The sequence below is a fragment of the Prionailurus viverrinus genome, chromosome F2, assembly GCF_022837055.1.
Source record: "Prionailurus viverrinus isolate Anna chromosome F2, UM_Priviv_1.0, whole genome shotgun sequence".
NCBI lineage: Eukaryota > Metazoa > Chordata > Mammalia > Carnivora > Felidae > Prionailurus > Prionailurus viverrinus.
The window spans coordinates 46,979,768-46,998,960 of NC_062578.1; the positions used below are offsets into that span (position 1 = coordinate 46,979,768).

General features: G+C 41.4%; 1 protein-coding gene across 2 annotated transcripts; it reads right to left on the reverse strand.

Moving 5' to 3' along the window:
* Positions 1–449: 449 nt before the first annotated feature.
* Positions 450–16,229, reverse strand: PABPC1 (poly(A) binding protein cytoplasmic 1). Of its 2 annotated transcripts, XM_047842252.1 has the most exons (16): positions 15,851–16,229; positions 15,509–15,737; positions 12,260–12,453; positions 11,944–12,059; positions 9,678–9,817; positions 8,028–8,122; positions 7,576–7,713; positions 7,286–7,381; positions 4,841–5,113; positions 4,538–4,628; positions 3,810–3,920; positions 3,575–3,729; positions 2,959–3,043; positions 2,377–2,507; positions 1,736–1,829; positions 450–903 (listed from the first exon to the last, which is right to left on the reverse strand). In XM_047842252.1, the coding sequence occupies exons 2-15, from the start codon at positions 15,699–15,701 to the stop codon at positions 1,737–1,739; spliced, it is 1,911 nt and encodes a 636-aa protein (XP_047698208.1). In that variant the 5' UTR covers positions 15,702–15,737; positions 15,851–16,229; the 3' UTR covers positions 450–903; position 1,736. The 2 variants fall into 2 exon arrangements, with proteins under 2 accessions (XP_047698208.1, XP_047698207.1); XM_047842251.1 differs by having other exon boundaries at positions 15,509–16,229.
* Between the last annotated feature and the right edge of the window lie 2,964 nt (positions 16,230–19,193).

Sequence of the window (19,193 nt, forward strand, 5' to 3'; positions counted from 1 at the left end):
CCTTCTAAACCCATCCCCCAGAGGTAGAACCCCCAAATACTGATTTTCCACAAGTACTTTAGGTGACAAGAGTCTAAGGCATGAAGTCACAATCAGCAACTTAACAAAGTTACCCTCACTTTGTCACTGCTGTTGCTGTTTTACACCATATAAATGAGGGTTTAAGCTAATTATCTTTCCAGCTTAGACACCTTACTAGTCATAAACTGGCATCATCTCAAAAAAGGTTCGTCATTTAATGACAGACATACGTTGGCTCAAGAATTCACATGGAAACGTAAAAACACATTAGGGATATTCTTCTGGCTCTTTCTCGTAAAACTAGGATACCCTTGAACTTAACAGCACGGGTTAAGAGGTTCACGGAAGAGGTTCTTCTGCCAATCCCAGCTTATCACCTATTTGCGCAAGCCAATTACAAAGAAATAAAATAGCATAACACCACTGTGCACTGTTTAAGGAATTTTTATTAAAGCAAGAATTTTATAATCCAAATTACGTTTCCTTGCTCAGTTATCAATTCTGTTATTTAAAACAGAAGTGACATTCTGAGCTATTCCACAGTAAAGAATTACAAAATTAAAGAAAGGAATGCTTTAAATTTTTGTACTTTGCTGAAAATTCTTTTTCCCAGGGTCTATAAAACATTAATTTGTTTTTATATTTTACTATTTTTTTGTGGTTTTTTTTTTTTTGTTGTTTTTAAATCAATAAGTAATCTAGGACTAGCATTATGTTTGCTAGACCTGGCATTTGCTCGGTACATAAGGTTCAAAGTTTCCTTTCCTTTTTTTATTTATTTTCTATTTTGCAATGTTTTTTTTCCATAATGTTTAAGTTTTTCGATGTTTAGATATTTTTCTTCGGTGAAGCACGAGTTTCTTTTCGTGGTCCCTGATCAATCTGTGAATGCAGGGAAAAAAAAATTATGATCATCAGACTTGCCAAGCTAGTATTTAATGATTCCAGTTGCTAAAATAAAAGTCAACAATCCTTATAAAGTGATAATAGCTGCTAGTTATTGCGATTATATTCCAGTATGCAAATGTACCAAATGTAGCGCTGTGCAAATTTCAAGTACACAGCATGCTAATGGCAAATACCAGCAACAAAAGAAGATAACCAATACTGGTACCTGTCAACAGCAAATTGAAAGCCCATGGCCAACTTCAGTGTGCAGCCTGTTTCTGTAAAGTCTTATTGGAACACAGCTGCAACTATCTGTTTACATCAGGTCTAGGAGCTCTTTCACATTAACACTGTAACAGAGTAACTGCAATAGACAACACGGCCCCCAAGGCCCAAAATATTTCCTTTCTGGTCCTTTACAGGAAAACGTCCTGTCAATCTCCGGTCTGGGCCACACAACTACATCACCCTGTTTCTTAAAGTAAAGAAGGGCGCTAGTAGAGGCCGGGGGCAACTGTCCTTGCTGCAACTCAAGAAAAGGTGTAAGCTATGAAAAGTCCTCTGCGAGTAAGTACACAGAAAGCCCAGCCCATTCAATCAGTAATTCAAATACACAATGTCTGACAGTGTTTGAAAAAATTCAAGTCAATACCAGGCTAACAAGTAAACTAAAATCTCCTTTAGTTTCTATTTCTACTTCTCTTTAAAAAGTCAGGAATAGGTTTGGAATACTGGTAAAAACAAATTCTTGCGACGTCTCAAAACCTACTCAAACTGGGAAGAGATAAGGAAATCAGTATGAAACTCCCCAGGGAGTGATGCTCACTTTAAACAGTTGGAACACCAGTGGCACTGTTAACTGCTTTCTGGGCAGCCTCTTTCGCTTGGTGGGCTTGTAGTACGGCTACAGCTTCATCAACCTAAAGAACAAATTGGCTCTGTGAAGGAGTCACTGGAAGAAGTTCCAATTCACAACATGTAAATGTCCAAAGGCAAACCAAACTCTTCCTCAGAGGAAAGTGGAAGGAACTGCTTTCCAGAACACATTTCAACTGTATCCATATCCTGTGGGGTTACAATCCACCACCGTCCTGGAATCATGAACCCTCTTGTGCTTCTCACGCTCTCCTCACCAAAACTCCCCCAGAGTTGAGAAACATTGGCAAACATGTCTTTCTTCACTAAGAAAACAGCACAGCCAAGAGAGCATGGATGCTGGATGTGAAACCAAGCTCTGCCATGGACTAGCTGTGTGAACAAAGGGCAGAATTTCCAAACTGTTTCCCCGTGTACAGTAAAAATGGGGATGACGGAACCACAGGTGGTCATCAGGATTTACATTTGTAATAAAACTTAGAACTGTGCGTGGCTTGTATAAAGCACTTATTATTAATGTTCAAGTTTCTATAAAAAGCCCTGGAATACACTGTGTAAGAAGCTGCTAGATAAATGATGAATTTAAATTACTTTAGAACGGAGAGACTCTGGAGACTCGAGCATATGAAGAAGTTCTGAATTATCAATCTCCAACAACATGCCAGTGATTTTACCAGCAAGAGTAGGGTGCATGGCTTGAATTAGAGGAAAGAGCCGCTCACCTAGGAACAAAAACATAAATTCCTTTCATCAGAAGAATAAAGCCACCTGCCAATATTAAAACTGGGTTGAAGAACCTTACTTTTGGATACAGCAAATAAATGCTAACCCCAAATCCACCATTTTGATACTGTTATCAAACAGATCAAGCTCTACCCCAAGGCAATTAAGTTGTTAAATGTGTGCTCAGTTTTTTTTCCATTTAGTTCAAATTCCCTGTTCCCAACATGTCATGGGATCCATGGCAAGTAACACCCTATTATCCTATTCATCAAAAGCAAAATACTTAATTAAAGCCTGGAAAGCTATCAAGAAGTTTGGCAGACACACCAAGTCAAACCAATCCCACCACCTTCACTGCCATTTTTAGGTGCAAAGCAGGGCTCTGAGTATCTCCCTCCTCTTTTCTAGCCAGTCTTTCTGTCACTGACTAAGTGGGACAAAGGCACTTACCCAACATTTGCTTTTGCTCTTGAGGAGGGGCAGATGCCAACATGGAAGCAGTCAAAGGCTCCTGACCTTGTACATGGACAGCAGGCTAGAAAAACAGGAAAATTCCGAACTTTAAAGTACAGAAGTGATGGCACATAAAAACACTGATCACCAGAAAATCCCAAAATGATGAAGACTGCATTCTAAACATGAATAGGAGAGGCTGAGTGAATCAGCAATACAGCCCAAGTATTATAACCACACAGGATACTTCCTTCTCTACCTGGAATATTCTTTTGAGCTCTGTTTCTGTTACACTCAATGACAGTTGACAATTTTTGTCTCAGGGTCGAAAAAAGGGGGTGAGCCAAATCTCACAGACCAATCTTTATTTCGCCTTTTCTCCCTTAGCACTATGCCTAACAAAGCTCTCAAACCACACAAGCGGGTCGGGATAAGGGACGCTGAATGCTTGTCTAACTCCCACAGTATAGGGCAAATAAGACGTTTTTTCACACGGCCAATTAACGGGACACCAATTAACAAGACATTCTGGACACCTCAAGTTCTCATGATCCAGCTGTCATATTTAACTGCAACCAAGGCCCGTCCTCTCAGGAAGAACGCGAAGACCCACCTGCTGCATGGTAACTTGCGGCTGTGCATTCAGATGCTGCTGCGGATTGCGGACCCCGGCGGCGTACTTATACTGTGGAACGGTGCGGACCGCAGGAGTGGCTGCAGCGGCAGCAGCTGCAGGACGTGGACCCATCGTCTGTGTTGACGTGTTAGCTAAAAAACGAACATGCGGGTCTGCACTTTGCGTGCTTTCAAAGCGGAAACCCATTTTTACAGGAAGTGTTCCGACTTACCAACACGCTGTGTGGACATGACTCGTGGAACCTGTGAAGAAGCTGGTCTCATAGTACTAAATGGTGGTCTAGGAGCGGCTGGGCGGATAGCACCGGGCATATTTTGGAATGCTGCATTTGAAGATACAGACACACGTTAACTGGGAAAAAACTCACCGAAAGCATTAAAAAACTCACGCTTTTTTAGAGTTGAGGTTTGAACAAAAGGATAAAAATGACTAAATAGAGCTACCATGTTTTAAAGCTTAGTCTCTCACTTGCCACTTGCCCGGAGAACGAGTCCATAAAAAAATTCATTCGTGTAAGAATAAGTACTTATTACTACCTGAACACGATACACAAACCTGGTTCCAAGTGCTCCTGCGATGCAGCCCTGGTCCACAGGGCAAGGCTCAAAATGCCAGGACGCTGATCCTCGCACATTGGAACAAGGTCTTTTAAAATTACTGCCTAACCAAATGTGAAATTAAGAGTTGGAACCATTCCCAAACTTGTCATAAAGGAAAATCAAATCACAGAATTTACTGCCTCCGTAAGACAGGAAGGGGGAGGCATTTTAGGATTTTGCTTAAAAAAACAAGAAACAAAAAACGCTAGGATCGCCAAAATGAACACCCATAACCCTAAATTATAAAAAAAGTCAATATACCATTGAAACAGAACAGCTTATTTGTCTCACACTTTTAGTCCAAACAATTCACAACCATACTTAAAAACAAAAGGCTTACGATGAGGTCTGGCACCCTGAGCAGTCCAGCGAGGACTTGGTCTGAGTTGAGCAATCTGGCTAGGAGGGTAGTACGCAGCACGGTTCTGAGTCTGCAGAGAGCAAACACACGCGTCCGGTAAAGAAGCAAGCAAGTGACGCAGCGAGCTCGACACTCTATAATAAACAGTCAGCAAGTCCTTACGCTCTAAGCGTTTTTTTTCAAACGTGATCGTAATTCACATGCCTTTATTTAGAGCAAAGACACTAAACGTGACCAAATATGAAAACCTGCATTAGGTTTTTGTTCTCTTCTGAAACTTACCTGTGGGATAGCTGCCATGAAGTAACCTGAAGGAGGTGCTGGCTGGTAGGGGTTGATTACAGGATTGGGCACAGCTCGGACACTTGCCATTCTCTGCATATACTGGTTAGTGAGGTGAGCCTGGCGCTCTTCTTTGCGCTGAGCTAAAGCTACATACAATGGCTTGGTGGCCACAATTCTACCATTCATTTCTGTAACTGCTTTTGTGGCTTCTTCTGGGGAGGAGAAACATACAAAACCAAACCCTTTGCTGCGACCACCCTCCATCATGACCTATTAGAAGACAAAAAGATTTAAGAAAAAGTTAATTCAAGGACAGAACAGGACGCTAAGAAAAAAGCATTATTACTAACTTGTCAATTACAGCTACTGACTCAAACACTGTTAATGCTTTCATTGTTTTCTACAATGTTTCCTTAATACCTAAATATTCAGGGCAAGCTACACACGTGGTACACCTCAGCCAAACAAAACGGGAAGTAAAGAGGTGGAGGTAGGACAGCAAATGCGGTAGGATTTTAGATAGTCAATTAAGTATTAGACCTTAAATATTAAGGTTTAAATATCTGAGTAATACATTCAGGGCCTGCTAAATTTAACTCTAGCATCATTAACATTTGACTCAGCAATTCAAGTGGACAACATGCTTTACTATTCTTTGGGTGGGGTGGAGAACCAGCTGAATCTTAGAAATAGCCACAATTCACAATTTCAAATAAAAATTTCACATTCAAGACCAAAAGGGCCATAAATATTGGCTAGAAGAAAGCTTCCAAACACTGCAAAGATCATTTAAAGGAGCAACGAGGAGACGCAAAGAACTCCTCCTTAGCCCAGCAATAAACACGTTCTACAACTACATTGAGCAGTATGGGGTAGCGTAGGAACACAGCCCAAGGATCTCACACGTAAGGGGAATAAAAGCAAAACACCAAGAAACAAAAAAAAAACTGAGCTATGGTTGCTAGAAGCAGAGAGGTGGGGGGAGAGGAAATGAAACGAAGAGGTTTTAAAAAGTATAAACTCCCAGCTATAAAATAAGTCCGGGGGATGCAATTAATGTACAGCATGGGGGACTATACTCAATAGTTCTATGTTACACATTTGAAAGTTCCTGAAGAGTAGATCTCAAAAGTTCTCATCATGAGAGGAAAAAGAATTATGTATAGTGACAAATAGTAACTAGATTTATTATGACCGTTTCACAACACACACAAACATCGTCATTATGTTGTGTACTTAATATATGTCAATTCTACCTAAAACAAGATCCTGAAACCTACCCATGCAATTATGGGAATTTAGTGTGTTAAGGTTAACATTTTAAAATAATGAAAAAATGGACCTTGCGTTATTCAATACATGGTACATTGAGAGAAATGAGAAGAATTAAGTCACAACTCTTAATTCATGTCACACTGAAAAATCAAATTGGCAGATTCTGAACATAAAATGTAAACTATAGGGAAAACAAGATGACAAAAAAAAACCCAAAGTCCTAAGTGAAAGACTGGAGAGAATATTTGCACTATAAAACAAAATTGACATAAAATTCTCTCTAAATCAAAAGACAACCAATCTAAGTTTTTGACACTCCTCCTATATCCCAAAATACAGATGCACAGAACTTTACACATGGAGGAATTCTTGGATCACGGACATCAGAAAAAAAACACCTGGAGCAGAGGTTCTTAAAATCCCAGAATTTAGATTAAAACCACATATTACATATTGCTGTAATTCTTAATTTCTGAGTTCAAGTACATCAATCTTTACTGCTTGGGGGCTTGAAACTGGACTCCCCAGAATGAAGTGTTAATGAATACATATTTCCCCTGTAACAATTATAGTTTCCTGATAAATAGCTTTTAAAAAGATATTTAGAGACTGAGAAGGCATGTGTGCAGAGGAAGGGAGAGAGAGTCCTAGGCAGGCTCCGTGCTGTCAGTGTGGAGCGTGGTGAGGGGGCTCAACCCCGTGAACCATGAAATCACAACCTGAGCAGAAATCAAGAGTCAGGCGCTTAACCGACTGAGCCACAAAGGTCCCGGTGCCCCTAAACTGCCTTCTTTAACCAGGAAAATAACGAGTTGAACAGAGTATATAGAACTACGTGTATTAATTATGTGAGGATCAATCATGAACTATGGTCAACAAATGTAGCCTTCCCCAGGAAGCATTCAGAACTCACCACCTGCAAAAAATAAACCATCAAGGCTGCATCTACTTCAAATTTGAATATATTTTTGAAGCAATGAGACAGAAACCTGATTTCCAGAAAAATGAAAGCCTGTTTTTTTTTTGGAAGAAAAAAACCCACTATCTGACTATTCATTTACAAAGTAAGACAAAAATTCCAGTAGGTGTATTAATGTGAAATTTATACATACATATCCACATGCATGGATTTTCCCTAAATGGTAAAAAAGTATCCCTATGCTTTACCTTTGCACTAGTGATTGTACCAAAAGGAGAAAACTCTTTCCGGAGACGTTCATCATCAATACCATCATCAAGATTTTTCACATAAAGGTTAACACCCTGGAAAAAAGAAAAGAGAACTGAAGGAAAAAAGAAAACCACAGTGGTACTGAAGCACACTTCCTAGTATTTTATCCCACGTTTCTTCTCCCTCCCCCCCTCTCAAACCCTCCAGTTACCTGGCAGTAACTGACATGAACGTAAACTAGGTTTGCTCATCCCTGTCTTATTTTGCTTGTCAATTAAAAATGAACCTGGTATCTGGTGATCCTATCTTGCTTCATCTGTTCAAATTTGCGCTTAAGTTCCGTCTGCCGTTCCACTTTTTTCTGAGCTCGACCAACGTAAATTTGTTTTCCATTGAGCTCCTTCCCGTTCATCTCATCCACAGCCTTACAGAAATCACAAACACTTTAATTACTAACTTGCAACGGAGAAAGAAGTTGTTTAACAATACAGAAAATGTTAGGTTATGAAAGCTAAAGGTGGATCTGTCACAAAAACTAAGTTTTGTTTGGGGAAATATCAGTTCCCAATTTATACCCTCAAAACTAATCAAATACAAGTAACTGAAAACAATACATGTAAAATAGCCACCAGAACGCATGTAAATTTCAGCAGCAGAGCAAGGAAATGTGTCATCTCCCTTCTTACTACAAAATACGGGAAACCCACACTGTCTTTAGTTAGTATATTTGAGTCTTACTTTCTGTGCATCTTCATGCCTTTCGAAGCTTACAAATCCAAAACCTTTGGATTTTCCACTTTCATCAGTCATTACTTTCACACTTAAGGCAGGTCCTAAAAAAAGTTTTTAGATGATTCAAAGGTATTTCACACATTTATACATTTCAAATTTCAACACACAAAAACAAAGCCATGAAAAAAATAAAAATTAAAAAAAAAAGTCTCTTCAAAGACCTTTTATTTGTACTAAGAAGCTAAGTACTCTATTCCCTGAAACACTCATTCCTCCTTCCATTTAAGGAGGTTATGTTTTAGGCAATTGTAAATGAGAGAGATTTTATTTTGTTCAAAACAGATTTGCTTTTTTTTTTTTTTAAGCCAACAACTGGTTTTTCTCAACCCTTGGCCCACTTGACTTTCAACTGGGAGTGGAGGGAATACAGGAACCTTTGGAAAGACAGAAATCACTTGGGAGAAGGTGGCACATTTTTGATGACACATGGCCCCCGTCCGCCCAAGTGAAAGACACTTAACTGAGGTGGGTGTTATCTCAGCCTGGGAGATGGGGCCAAAAAAAGGTTTCAAATCACATCTGATTACAGAGAATATGGAACAGCTACGGGCACAGGTAGATTGTTTCCTTTAAGGTACCTCTGGTCCTAATGCTGTACTTCCAATCTCTGCTTTGAGAAATAGCCAAGAAAATTATTTGACAAATTTACGTATTGGTGGTCACCTCACATTAATTTGGCATAACTGGTTAATAATATCCAACTTAAGAAACAGCTTCTAATTAAAAAAGACAGATGAAACATACAAAACCATTCACTAAAGAGAATTTAAAGATGCAAGACACAATTTACCCTTGTGCAAAAGGACAAGTTTTTTGCTCAAAGGAGCAGTGGGTTCAATGTGGTATGTTAGATCGGCAATAAAAAATTACATTTCCTAATTCTGTATCATTTGAGGTGCTCAAAAAAAAAAAGCCACCTATTTAATAAGTTCAACAAATGATAAGGAAAAGCAAATCACCTGCAAAAGCATTCAATTTAAAGTCCATCCTCTGATCAGTCACACAACTATCTAAAGTGAGGCTGGTTACACTTCGCTGACTTAAAATTTAATGAAGTTAATTTTGAAATGCAAGGAACAAATAGTTTAAGATCCCATGGATTCAGAAGGCCATCCCAAGGAGATATCACGGGAAAATCAGGATCTCTGGCTTTGTCTTTGAATGTCATGGTTTCAAATTGCTCAAACACGAGGCTTTTAAGACTGGCCAAATACCCTAAAGCTGGCCAGCTTTCCTGTCCCCTAACTAAGGACTGCATTCTGACCTAAGTTGGCTGTGTCGTGTGCATGCCTCTGATGAGATGGGATCTGTACGTGCATAAATCCAGCACAACTTCTTACTGTAGCATAACCTTTTAAACTCTGTTCCAATTATGCAGTCACACCTTACTGTGCTAATAACAACACTATTAACCTTTATTTATATACTACTTTGTAGTATAATGGACTATCAGTAGTTTGATCCACATAATGACAGTTACTTTTAAGTACCATATTAAGTTTCATTTCATTTACTTTAGTATAAAGTATTAGCCAAAACTAATGTTGAGCAATTACTCAGAACTTTGAGTGTAAAAATTTAATTCAGACACATTACCAAACTTGCCAAAGAGATCCTTAAGGCGCTCATCATCCATATCTTCTCCAAAATTCTTGATGTAAACATTGGTGAACTCTTTTGCCCTAGCTCCGAGTTCTGCTTCTCGTTCTTTACGAGACTTAAATCGTCCAACAAATCTAATAAAATATGTAAGGACTATAAAATTAGGTTCTATTTTATTAAGTTCAGATTAATTAAGCCTGATGGTTGATTTTGTAATTGTTACTGATAATTTCAGAATCTCTAATAAAGAGCACACGATAAAACAAGAAGTGCCTTAAGTGAAAAAAAATGGAAGCATAAAAGAACAAACCTCTTAACTACAATAAAAAAGGAAGCATTTTTCTTCATACATACTCCTCTCCCTTCCTTCTAGCTAACCCGGGGTTAAAGAGATCATGCCTAGCAATATAAAGGAGTGGGGGGTAACACATGCACCACACCAAGGAAAAGACCTAAAACCTTTCGTCAATGCTATTTCCAAGTGGCCCCTGTGCATTTTTTGTAATCTCCTAAAAGGAAAATTTATACTTCTGAATTTTGTACTCTTAACACCTAACACCTTCGCAAATTTTCTTTGCAGCATTATCGACTGAATGTTTTAAAATTTTAGTTTTCCCTAAAAGTAGGGCATGTCCTTAAAGAATATTGTAATAGACACCAAAGTAAAAAGCCATCTCCCATTAATACCACCCAAATCATGACTGACTTAGTCCCTAAGTCCTTTTGCTTTAATGGACATACCTGTGACTTTGTTCCTTAACCTTCCCCACCCCACTCATTCGGCAGTGCTTCTCCTTGCTATCAGTTTTACAAACACTCCCAACAGGAGCATAATACTCCACTGCGGACATCACAACTTTCTGCTTTTGTAAATAATGCTGGAACTTAATGAGTCTTTCTGTTATTTCTTAGGATAGATTTGCAGCAATCGCAGTAGTTCAAAAAGCCTATAAGTGACCTTAAGTTTACATACACAAACGGTTTTCCAAAAGGATTACTTCACACTCAAAAGAGCAATAAATTATTGAATCTAGACCCCCACCGATGCTGGACATTCTTCTTCCCACCCCCCCAAGCATGTGGACAAACTGTAAGATTCTTATCTTCTAATACTAATGATGCTAAATATTTCTCTCATTTAAAGATGTTCTACTTCAAAAATAAATAATGATGCACTACTTCTAAGAATTAGCCTTTGTAAATTGTTCATATCGAGCAACTGCTGGTTTCTTAGACTTATATGGGTTCTTTACACCTTACAAAGTCTTTCCTTAATCATGCAGGGACACAAAATTCAAATAGGTAACACCATGTGCATCACGTGCATGATCCCTTCATGTACAGACTGACCATACCACTTGACGAGGTGACCACATTTTAAGAGTGATGCAGTTTAAGGTGTTCTAAGAACAACCAGACCCAATATGCATGCTATCACTGCAGTTTACACAGCAATGTGAACTCAGATCATTTACAGTATGGTCTTACAGTTGAATTTGCCTGGATAATTAAACAAAATCGACTGGCGTTGAGGATAAAAAATTTAAGATGTAATTTCTTTGGGCTCACAAAATCTGCAATTTTAACCTGCAGCAAAAATAGTCTCAGAGGTTTTATCAGTGCCATTGTATAAAAAGTTAGCAACTTTTAAAAACAAGTTTATTTTCAGGAATGATTAGTTATGAAGATTTCCGGTTTAATTCCACTTTATCTTTAGATGGGTGGGGGGGGGGGTCACAAGGTTAAAAAAAAACAAACCAAAAAGCCCCCCAAAACCCAAACCTTTAAACTTCATCAATAAATTGTAGTAGTAAGGCCAAGTAAAGAGCCAACTTAAGCTCTGAATTTAGACCACTGGGTTTGTATCCCAGCTCATCTGTCAAACCAGCAGGTTAACACAGGCAAATTATTTCAGCCTCAGTTTCCTCAAATGTAAAATGGGTCAATGATCACCTCAGGAATTATGATTAAGTTTGTTTGGATTCCTAGTTTTTTCACTATGCACTTATTCTGAAAAAGTTTCTTATCTCAGTATACCTATCTTCATTTTCTTTTTGGCTTGAATGCTGACCAATCACATTAATTCACCTTTATTTGTATGTTACAACAAATCAGAAAAGACAATTACAAAACCTACCAAGATGTGGTTTATTAACTTTCACTCCAGCTCTAGCTCTTTACGAACACAAATATACTAACTTGTAAGATGAACTGAACTATTAAAAACAGATTTGAAATATGATTAACTATTTATACTTACACTTTGCGATCATTTAGAAGCATCCCATTCATTTTTTCAATAGCTCTTTCAGCTGCTTCCTGTGTCTCAAAATGTACAAATCCATAACCTTTGGAACCATTTTCATCACAAACCACCTAGGGAAAAACGGATACCAATTTTTCGTTACTTGCTATTGATTTAGCATTTTTTCCCCCAGTGTTCAGAGAGAACTTGTCAGCCTCCTAGCCTGGGTTATTTGGGAAATAAAGCTACCTATGTAGTATGGTTACTCTTTTAAGGAATAAACTACGAGAAGCTAAAACACTGTAAATGTTTACCTGTCAGTTTGGCTTACCTTACATGAAAGGATGTTACCAAAAGCAGAAAATGTATCATACAGTGCTTTATTATCAATGGATTTGTCCAAATTTTTAATGAATATGTTGCCCACTCCACTTTTGCGAAGTGATGGATCACGCTGAGACCACATGATGCGTACTGGCTTGCCCTTTATAACATCAAAATTCATGGTGTCCAAAGCACGCTCCGCTGCAGGAAAGACATGTTCAGAGTGAATATTACTTCGAAACATTTTCAGGCTACTAAAAATTATATAAATCATTGGGGGGGGGGGGGGCAGTGCCTCTACTTCTTTAAACTTCAAGATGGCTGGACCTTGCCTCACACTGGTCTAGATTTAAATTGTATAAGGAAAAAAAAAGAATTATCAGAAATTTCCCATCTCCCATGTTACTAGATGACCTATTACTAATAAGGTATTTCTGAAACAATTTTTAACTGCCATAATTTAAAATCACCTTTTTGTTCCTACTCAATATAAAACCACGATACCTCCGCATACAATCTACTTAATAAGCAATATAAAAGATATTAGGCAATTATAAATTATCCAGACTCAACAGTTTTTACATTTTCAAGCATTTCAATGCCTTCCCTTATTGTCAAAATCAATCTTTTCGTTCCTTACCACAGCCAATATTATAAAAATTAGTCCATCAAAAAAAAAAAAAAATTCCTGGATTGGGGGGGGGGGTAGGTGTGATTTCAGGAAATCATGGCCCAACCTCCTATTGCCATATTAAAAAAAAAAAAAAAAGCTACATCCATTCAGATCCAGATTTGAATCCATCTTTCAAAAACTAATCCGATGTTGGGCATACTTAGCTCTATACTGAATACAGAATTTTTGGAATACCAGGTCTACAATATTCACAATTCACTAACACTTTGACACATAAAACCAATTCTTTCTTTAGTCACCGATTTATTAATCATTTAATCCATTATTCCTAGATAGTGCTAGAATATTTCAAAATCTACCCTATGATCTCAGGGTCTTTGAAGGACTGAATTATGTCCACCTCTACCATGAAGCACTTATCGAGACTTTCCATGGAAAAATGTATTCTAAGTAAAAAAAAAATTAATCCTAAAAGAAAAAACATAGTCCATCTGAAGTCCTGAAACACCAGTTTCTACAAATTCCATGCCAATGTAACTGGAAAATTATTGAGAGGACAAATTTTCCGGCCACTTCTTTTTATAAATGAAAGCTCCAGTTTCTAGAAGATAGTGACAATCAGCTGTCAGCTCATTATCAATTGACCACACCTACTCAGCTCCCCTAGTTTTTTAGCTGACTTTGCTTGAGCGTCTTTCGAATGAGTCACCTCTTCCTGTTAAATTGGAAACTGGTCACTTTTGGAAGCTATTCTACAAGTTCATCAGTGTTGCAGTAAATAGGAAAAGAAAGAGAAAACCACTGGAATAACTAGAAAGACGGTAATTTGTACTGAAACCAAATAAATGGAAGATGAAAAAATGCTATTTTCTTTTGAGCAGTTACGGTACTGGTCTACGGAATAGACGGAGAATACAGGCAGTGTACTGTAACCATGGTAACCTGAAGTTCAACTTTTCAAATCACAAGAAATTCTAAAAAGTGGGTTTTTTTGTTTTAAAATTGTTAAACTGAGACCAAGTAACAGCCATTTCCAAAACTTACATTTTACGGTCTTTAGGGTTTGTTCAAGTTTTCTCTATGGACTCTAAATTGTGATTACCTGCCCCAAAGTTATTTCCCCTAATTTTTATCTTTCATTCAGTGGCAAACCTTGTCCAGGGTCGGGAAGAATTGTTATGGAGGGGTATTTGGAGCTCCTGCTTACAGAGCCAAAGGGCAGGAAAGCTGCAGTGCAGTTTTACAACTTCTGGCTCTGGGTCACTATGCCTACCTCAAATCTCGCTATTACCTTCACTTGGTAAACAGCTGATCATTAAGTAACTTCAGTTCTGAGTGAATAAAATAAAAACTTAAAAGCCAACTCCCTGTAATTTGTATTACTTAACATGTATCCAAGCAGCTTGGGGAAAAAAAACAAATTGGGCCATAAAGTCAACTGAAGCTGACTTTTAGAAATCAACTTTTAGAAGTCATACATCCAGATATGAAAGAAAATCCTGGTAACTCATCACCACGCCACATTATCTTATCGGTTTGCCAAACTGTTTTTGTGAATGGTTTAACTTCAAAATAAAAATACAAGGTTAGCCACATTTCTCTCCATGAATTTCCATCTTATTCTCATCTGTTATTTTGTGCAATTTCCCATAATGTACGGATATTCTGGACCACTTTAAAAAACAAACCTTTACTACCTGAATGCTACTAAGTATAATGGTCCAGTCTACACTACACTTGTAAGTAAACAGTTCACAGCCAAAATTGGTGAATACGTTCTAAGGAAAACCTCTCAAAAGCACAGGAAAAAAAAAAAACATTCTGAACAAATTACCAGTATTATGAAACTAATTTGGATAAAACATTCAAAATGACCCACACTGCTTGAGCAAACAGTTGATTTCAAAAGGGCCATACTCCGCAACCTCTGCTTCTACCATTCTGCTGTTCGTATTAGAGTGAGAAATGCTTGAACTCGGGGAAACCCCCAAACGCGTGTCTCATCTGGTAATTTACATCTCTAGAGCCACTGGTCACTGACAAGTGATTAAGAACGGATTCAGAAACCCAAGGACCACCACATCACCAAATTAACTTTATTCTAAGGCCCTGTGGCTCCCCCAGGCGATTGGGCCAGTAGCAGAAACAGGCCTCGGGCCTGTGAGGTTACAGGGTTCAACACGTGGTATTTTTCGAGCACCGAATCGCACTTCCTGCGGGTCCTGGGGCGCCGGCAAGAGCCCGGGTGGTGGGAGCGCCTTCACCTATTACCGGAGAAGGGGACTCGACTCCCGACGCCCCAGAATCCCGCAGCTACTGGCGGGAGCGCGGTGGAAGAACCCAATCTCACCCAACCTCCCGGCGCGTCATCACCCTAAAGTTTGAGAGCGGCTGAGGCCGAGAAAATGGTCGCAAAGGAGGAAGTGGCCAGGCGTGCGGCTGCCGGCAGCGCGGGTCCCCGCGGGCACCGGGAGCGGGGGTCCCGGCGCCCGAGCGTCTCCCCGCCGGCCGTGGGGGGCTGACATGCCCTCCCGCCCCCCTCCCCCGGGCCCGTCGGCCTAGCCAGCCCGCCGCCGCCTGCGCCTCATGGCCGCCCGCCCGCCCGCCGGGCCCGGCTCTCACCGTCCGCCGGCTGCTGGAAGTTCACATACGCGTAGCCCAAGGAGCGGCGGGTGATCATGTCCCTGCAGACCCGGATGGAGAGGATGGGCCCGGCCGGGCTGAACTTCTCGTAGAGCATCGCCTCGGTCACGTCGGGGTGTAGGTCCCCCACGTAGAGCGAGGCCATGGGGTAGCTGGGGGCGCTGGGGTTCATCTCGGCACGGCTGCCCGCAGGGCCACAGGCCGCGACCTTTCCGTGAGAGGAGGAGAGCGAGTGCTGGGGCCGGGGGCCGGAGCCGGGGGGAGGGGAGCGGGGGCAAGCGCAGAGGGACAAAAATCAACCGGAATCGAAAACTACTCAACGGCCGCAGAACGGGGTCGATCGGCTGCCGCTGGCTGCTGGCTGCCGGCTGAGGAGCGAGGGTGGCGGTGTCGGGTCCAGGCAGCGGGAAGGCCTCGGTCTCTTGGTTCCTTCTTGGAGCTGCTGCGGGGCCGCGGGCGGGCGGGCGGGTCGGTCTCGGCTGCTTCACCGGGTTATTTTATAAAAGAGGAAGAAAAAAAAATAAAAGTCTCCGGCGGGGGAGACGCGGATTTTTTGTTAATTTTTTTTGGGTTTTTTAAAAGATTTTTTTAGATTTTTTTTGGGTTTTTTTAATAATAAATGTGTGTTCCGAGCCCGGAGCACACACTCCGCACTCTCAGCACTAACCGCCGGGGAGAAGGGGAAGCACCGCCTCCTGCACCCTCTACTTATACCCCCCGCCGCACTCGCCCCGCCCCCGCGCGTCTGACGCCAGGGCCCTACGCGAGCGTCAGCGCCGGAGGAGGAGGAGAAAAGGAGGCGAGGGGGAGGAGGGAAAAGAAAACAGGAGGAGGAAAGAGCAGAGAGGAAGGGAGAGGTGGCGGCGGCGGCTGCTGCGGGTGTGGGGGTGGGGCTGGGGCGGAGGGGCGGGGCTTCTGCGCACGCGCCGCGGCCGAGGGGCGGGGCCTGTGCTGCGTAGGGTTCGCGGGGGAGGGGAGGGCTGGCTCGCGAGCGGCTCTCAGAGGAGTCGGGTTGGGACGGCCTCTCTTTCCACACACCCCGCCCCCACCTCCACCCCGGAGAAGCGTTAACCCGTCACTGCGGCGGTGGGCGGTGCGCGGGGCTTCCGGGTTCCTAGGCGCTAACCACCCCCCACGTGCACGGCCGTCAGGGCCTTTCCCGCCGTGGCCCGCCCTGTTCCGCTCGCCCCCGCCGCGGAGGGACGCCGGGCGCAGGTGGGCCGGCGTGGTCCCTTCCAGACCCAGTTTCTGAAACGTGCGTGAAAGGAGCCGGGGCTGGCTCCCCTTTCTCCTACCCGGACCGCACTACGAGTCCCAGCGGGCAGCGCCGCCACGCGCGTCGGCCGCGGAAGCGGTGCCTGCTGGGAGCTGGAGTCCCCAACGGCCGAGGCGCTCGCTGACTCCCAACTGGCCGCCCGCTCGGGGACCCCCAACCGTCCTGGCGCTGGATCCCGGTCGCCGCCCCGCGGTGCTTCCAGTAGAGGCGGGGGGGGGGAGGGTGAGGAGGGGAGGGGTCTTTGGGCTTCTCGTCCCCTGGTTTCCGAGTCCTGGACTCACCTCGGTCTCCACCGGACGCTGCCGTTAGTCAAAGTGGCTTTAATCTGGGAAAACTGTTTCGGTGTCTTTGTCCGCTTCCCTTTTTAAAGAATCGTGATCACTATTAACTTGAGTTGCTGGGTTGGAGTCATTGATTCGTGCTATTTCTAGTTGAAATTTCTTTGGGGTAGAATACAGGACTCAAGGAAAATTAATGTTTTTCCGTAAAGTAGGAGTCTCACTTTCGTACATAGCACAGACCCTCAAGCAGGCAACATTAGGAATAGTTTCAACGCAGTATTGCAAATGTTTAAAACAATTTTATACATTAATTTTGGACTTTAATAGAAATGCCGAATTTAATAAATTGATGGCCATAAAAAAATACCAGTTTATAGGAATGACATTAGGTCAACATTCAAATTCCCACTTTAAAGTAGTAACGTACTTTACAGTTTTTAAAGCACTTGCATAAACATCCTATCATTTGTTCCCTACAGCAATCTTGTGTGGGTGGTGGAGCACGTAGTAATAATTTTATTTTACTGTTAAGGGAACAATCTCAAGTTAAATGATTGCCCAATTTATTCTTTAATTCAATAAACTCTAATGCATGCCAGATACATTGCCAGGTGTGGACTGGGTGCTTTATTTTCATTCAATTAAAATTTAAACCAGCAGAATCCCACATGAGTGGTATTTTGCCCCTATCTTGGTAGGAAGATAATATTTTTGAAAAACACGCTGCCTCATGTGCCTTATTAGGCAAAAGAGCAAAACTTTGGATTGTGCATTAGGGAGACACATCTATTACCATTCAATCTATTAGAACTCTGGTTAAATCAATCCATCAATATATTTATTGAACGCCTACTGAGTGGAGAGTACCGTATCTGTAAATAAGGAAGATACATGACAGATAAAGACAAATTCCTGTCCTCAAGAAGCTTATGAAGAGCTCTCCAGTAATTGTAAATATCAGTGTTAAAATCAGTACAATAAACATCCAATCCAAGCATTTTGTCTGCCTGTGACAATTCTCTATTAGATTCTAAATTTGTTTTTTTTAAATGAGAGTGGAAATTCCATTATTGTGCTTTGAAAGAAAACATAACTTCATTTTAATATTTCTATTAAATTACAGATAATAGAAAACAGGGATAAAAGAAGAGGTGTACTCAAAGGAGGGTGAAGGGAGGTCACCTCCAAAAACTTGGAAATTGGTCTACAGCAAGAATTAAAACTACCCAAAACCATATACAATTATTAAGATTATCTGGGGGCTTTTACATAATATTTCTGGTAAAGGAAGATGAGGGTACAGCTTGGTGGACCTCAACTAAAAGATGATTGTAAATAACAAGGATGAAAAAAAAGGTCTGCTTAGTAGAGTCTAGAAAATTTTTTCGGAGAGCAAGAGTTTGACAAGAGTGAAGTTTGTACTTCAGTCATTGGAAAGAGCTCACTCTCAGGTTTCACTAGAACCTGTATTAAATCTCAAAAGATGGGCCCTTGGGTGGCTAAGTGGGTAAGTGGGTAAGCGTCCGACTCTTGGTTTTGGCTCAGGTCATGATCTTGTGGTTTGTGAGAGTGAGCCCCATCATGGGCCCTGCACTGATAGCGTGGAACCTGCTTGGGATTCTCTCTCCCCCCTTCACTCTGCTCCTCCCTCTCTGCTCCTCGCATGCGCTCTCTCTTAAAATAAATAACTCTCAAAAGACTTCTCTGTTACAAAGCCATTTTGAATAAGCAACTTACTAATTGATAAGTCCAATTAACAGTTGAGCCTCCAGGGCACCTTGACACAGGAAATGGATGTCCTACATGGTAGACAAAAGTATTGTAATCACTGGAAAAATGTATCAATTCTTTGTGGATTAATAAGCACTTTGGGAAGGAAGCTGGTCAATCAGGACTTCTGTGCAGCTGTCATTCGTGACAACCAGTGGATGTCGTTCTATTTTAGGGAGGTAGAGTTGAGTGTTTGCAAGGGAGATTACAAGCAAAGTCCACCCCTGAGGGGAGGGAACGACTAGAATCGAGAGAGGGAGTCAGATCCTATTTCAAGAGGAAACAGGAGTGGGATCTGGAATTGGAACCAGGAACCTGTTCCATTGATCCACCGATC

What these genes read in the sequence shown, in the direction of transcription:
- PABPC1 (XM_047842252.1), bottom strand. Translation starts at nt 15,701, where the DNA reads ATGAACCCCAGCGCCCCCAGCTACCCCATGGCCTCGCTCTACGTGGGG. An exon ending in CTTCTAAATGATCGCAAAGT is followed by an intron (nt 9,818 to 11,943) that starts GTAAGTATAAAT and finishes ATATTTTATTAG; the next exon opens with ATTTGTTGGACGATTTAAGT. An exon ending in CAGAGTCTCTCCGTTCTAAA is followed by an intron (nt 1,830 to 2,376) that starts GTAATTTAAATT and finishes TTTGTTCTTTAG; the next exon opens with GTTGATGAAGCTGTAGCCGT.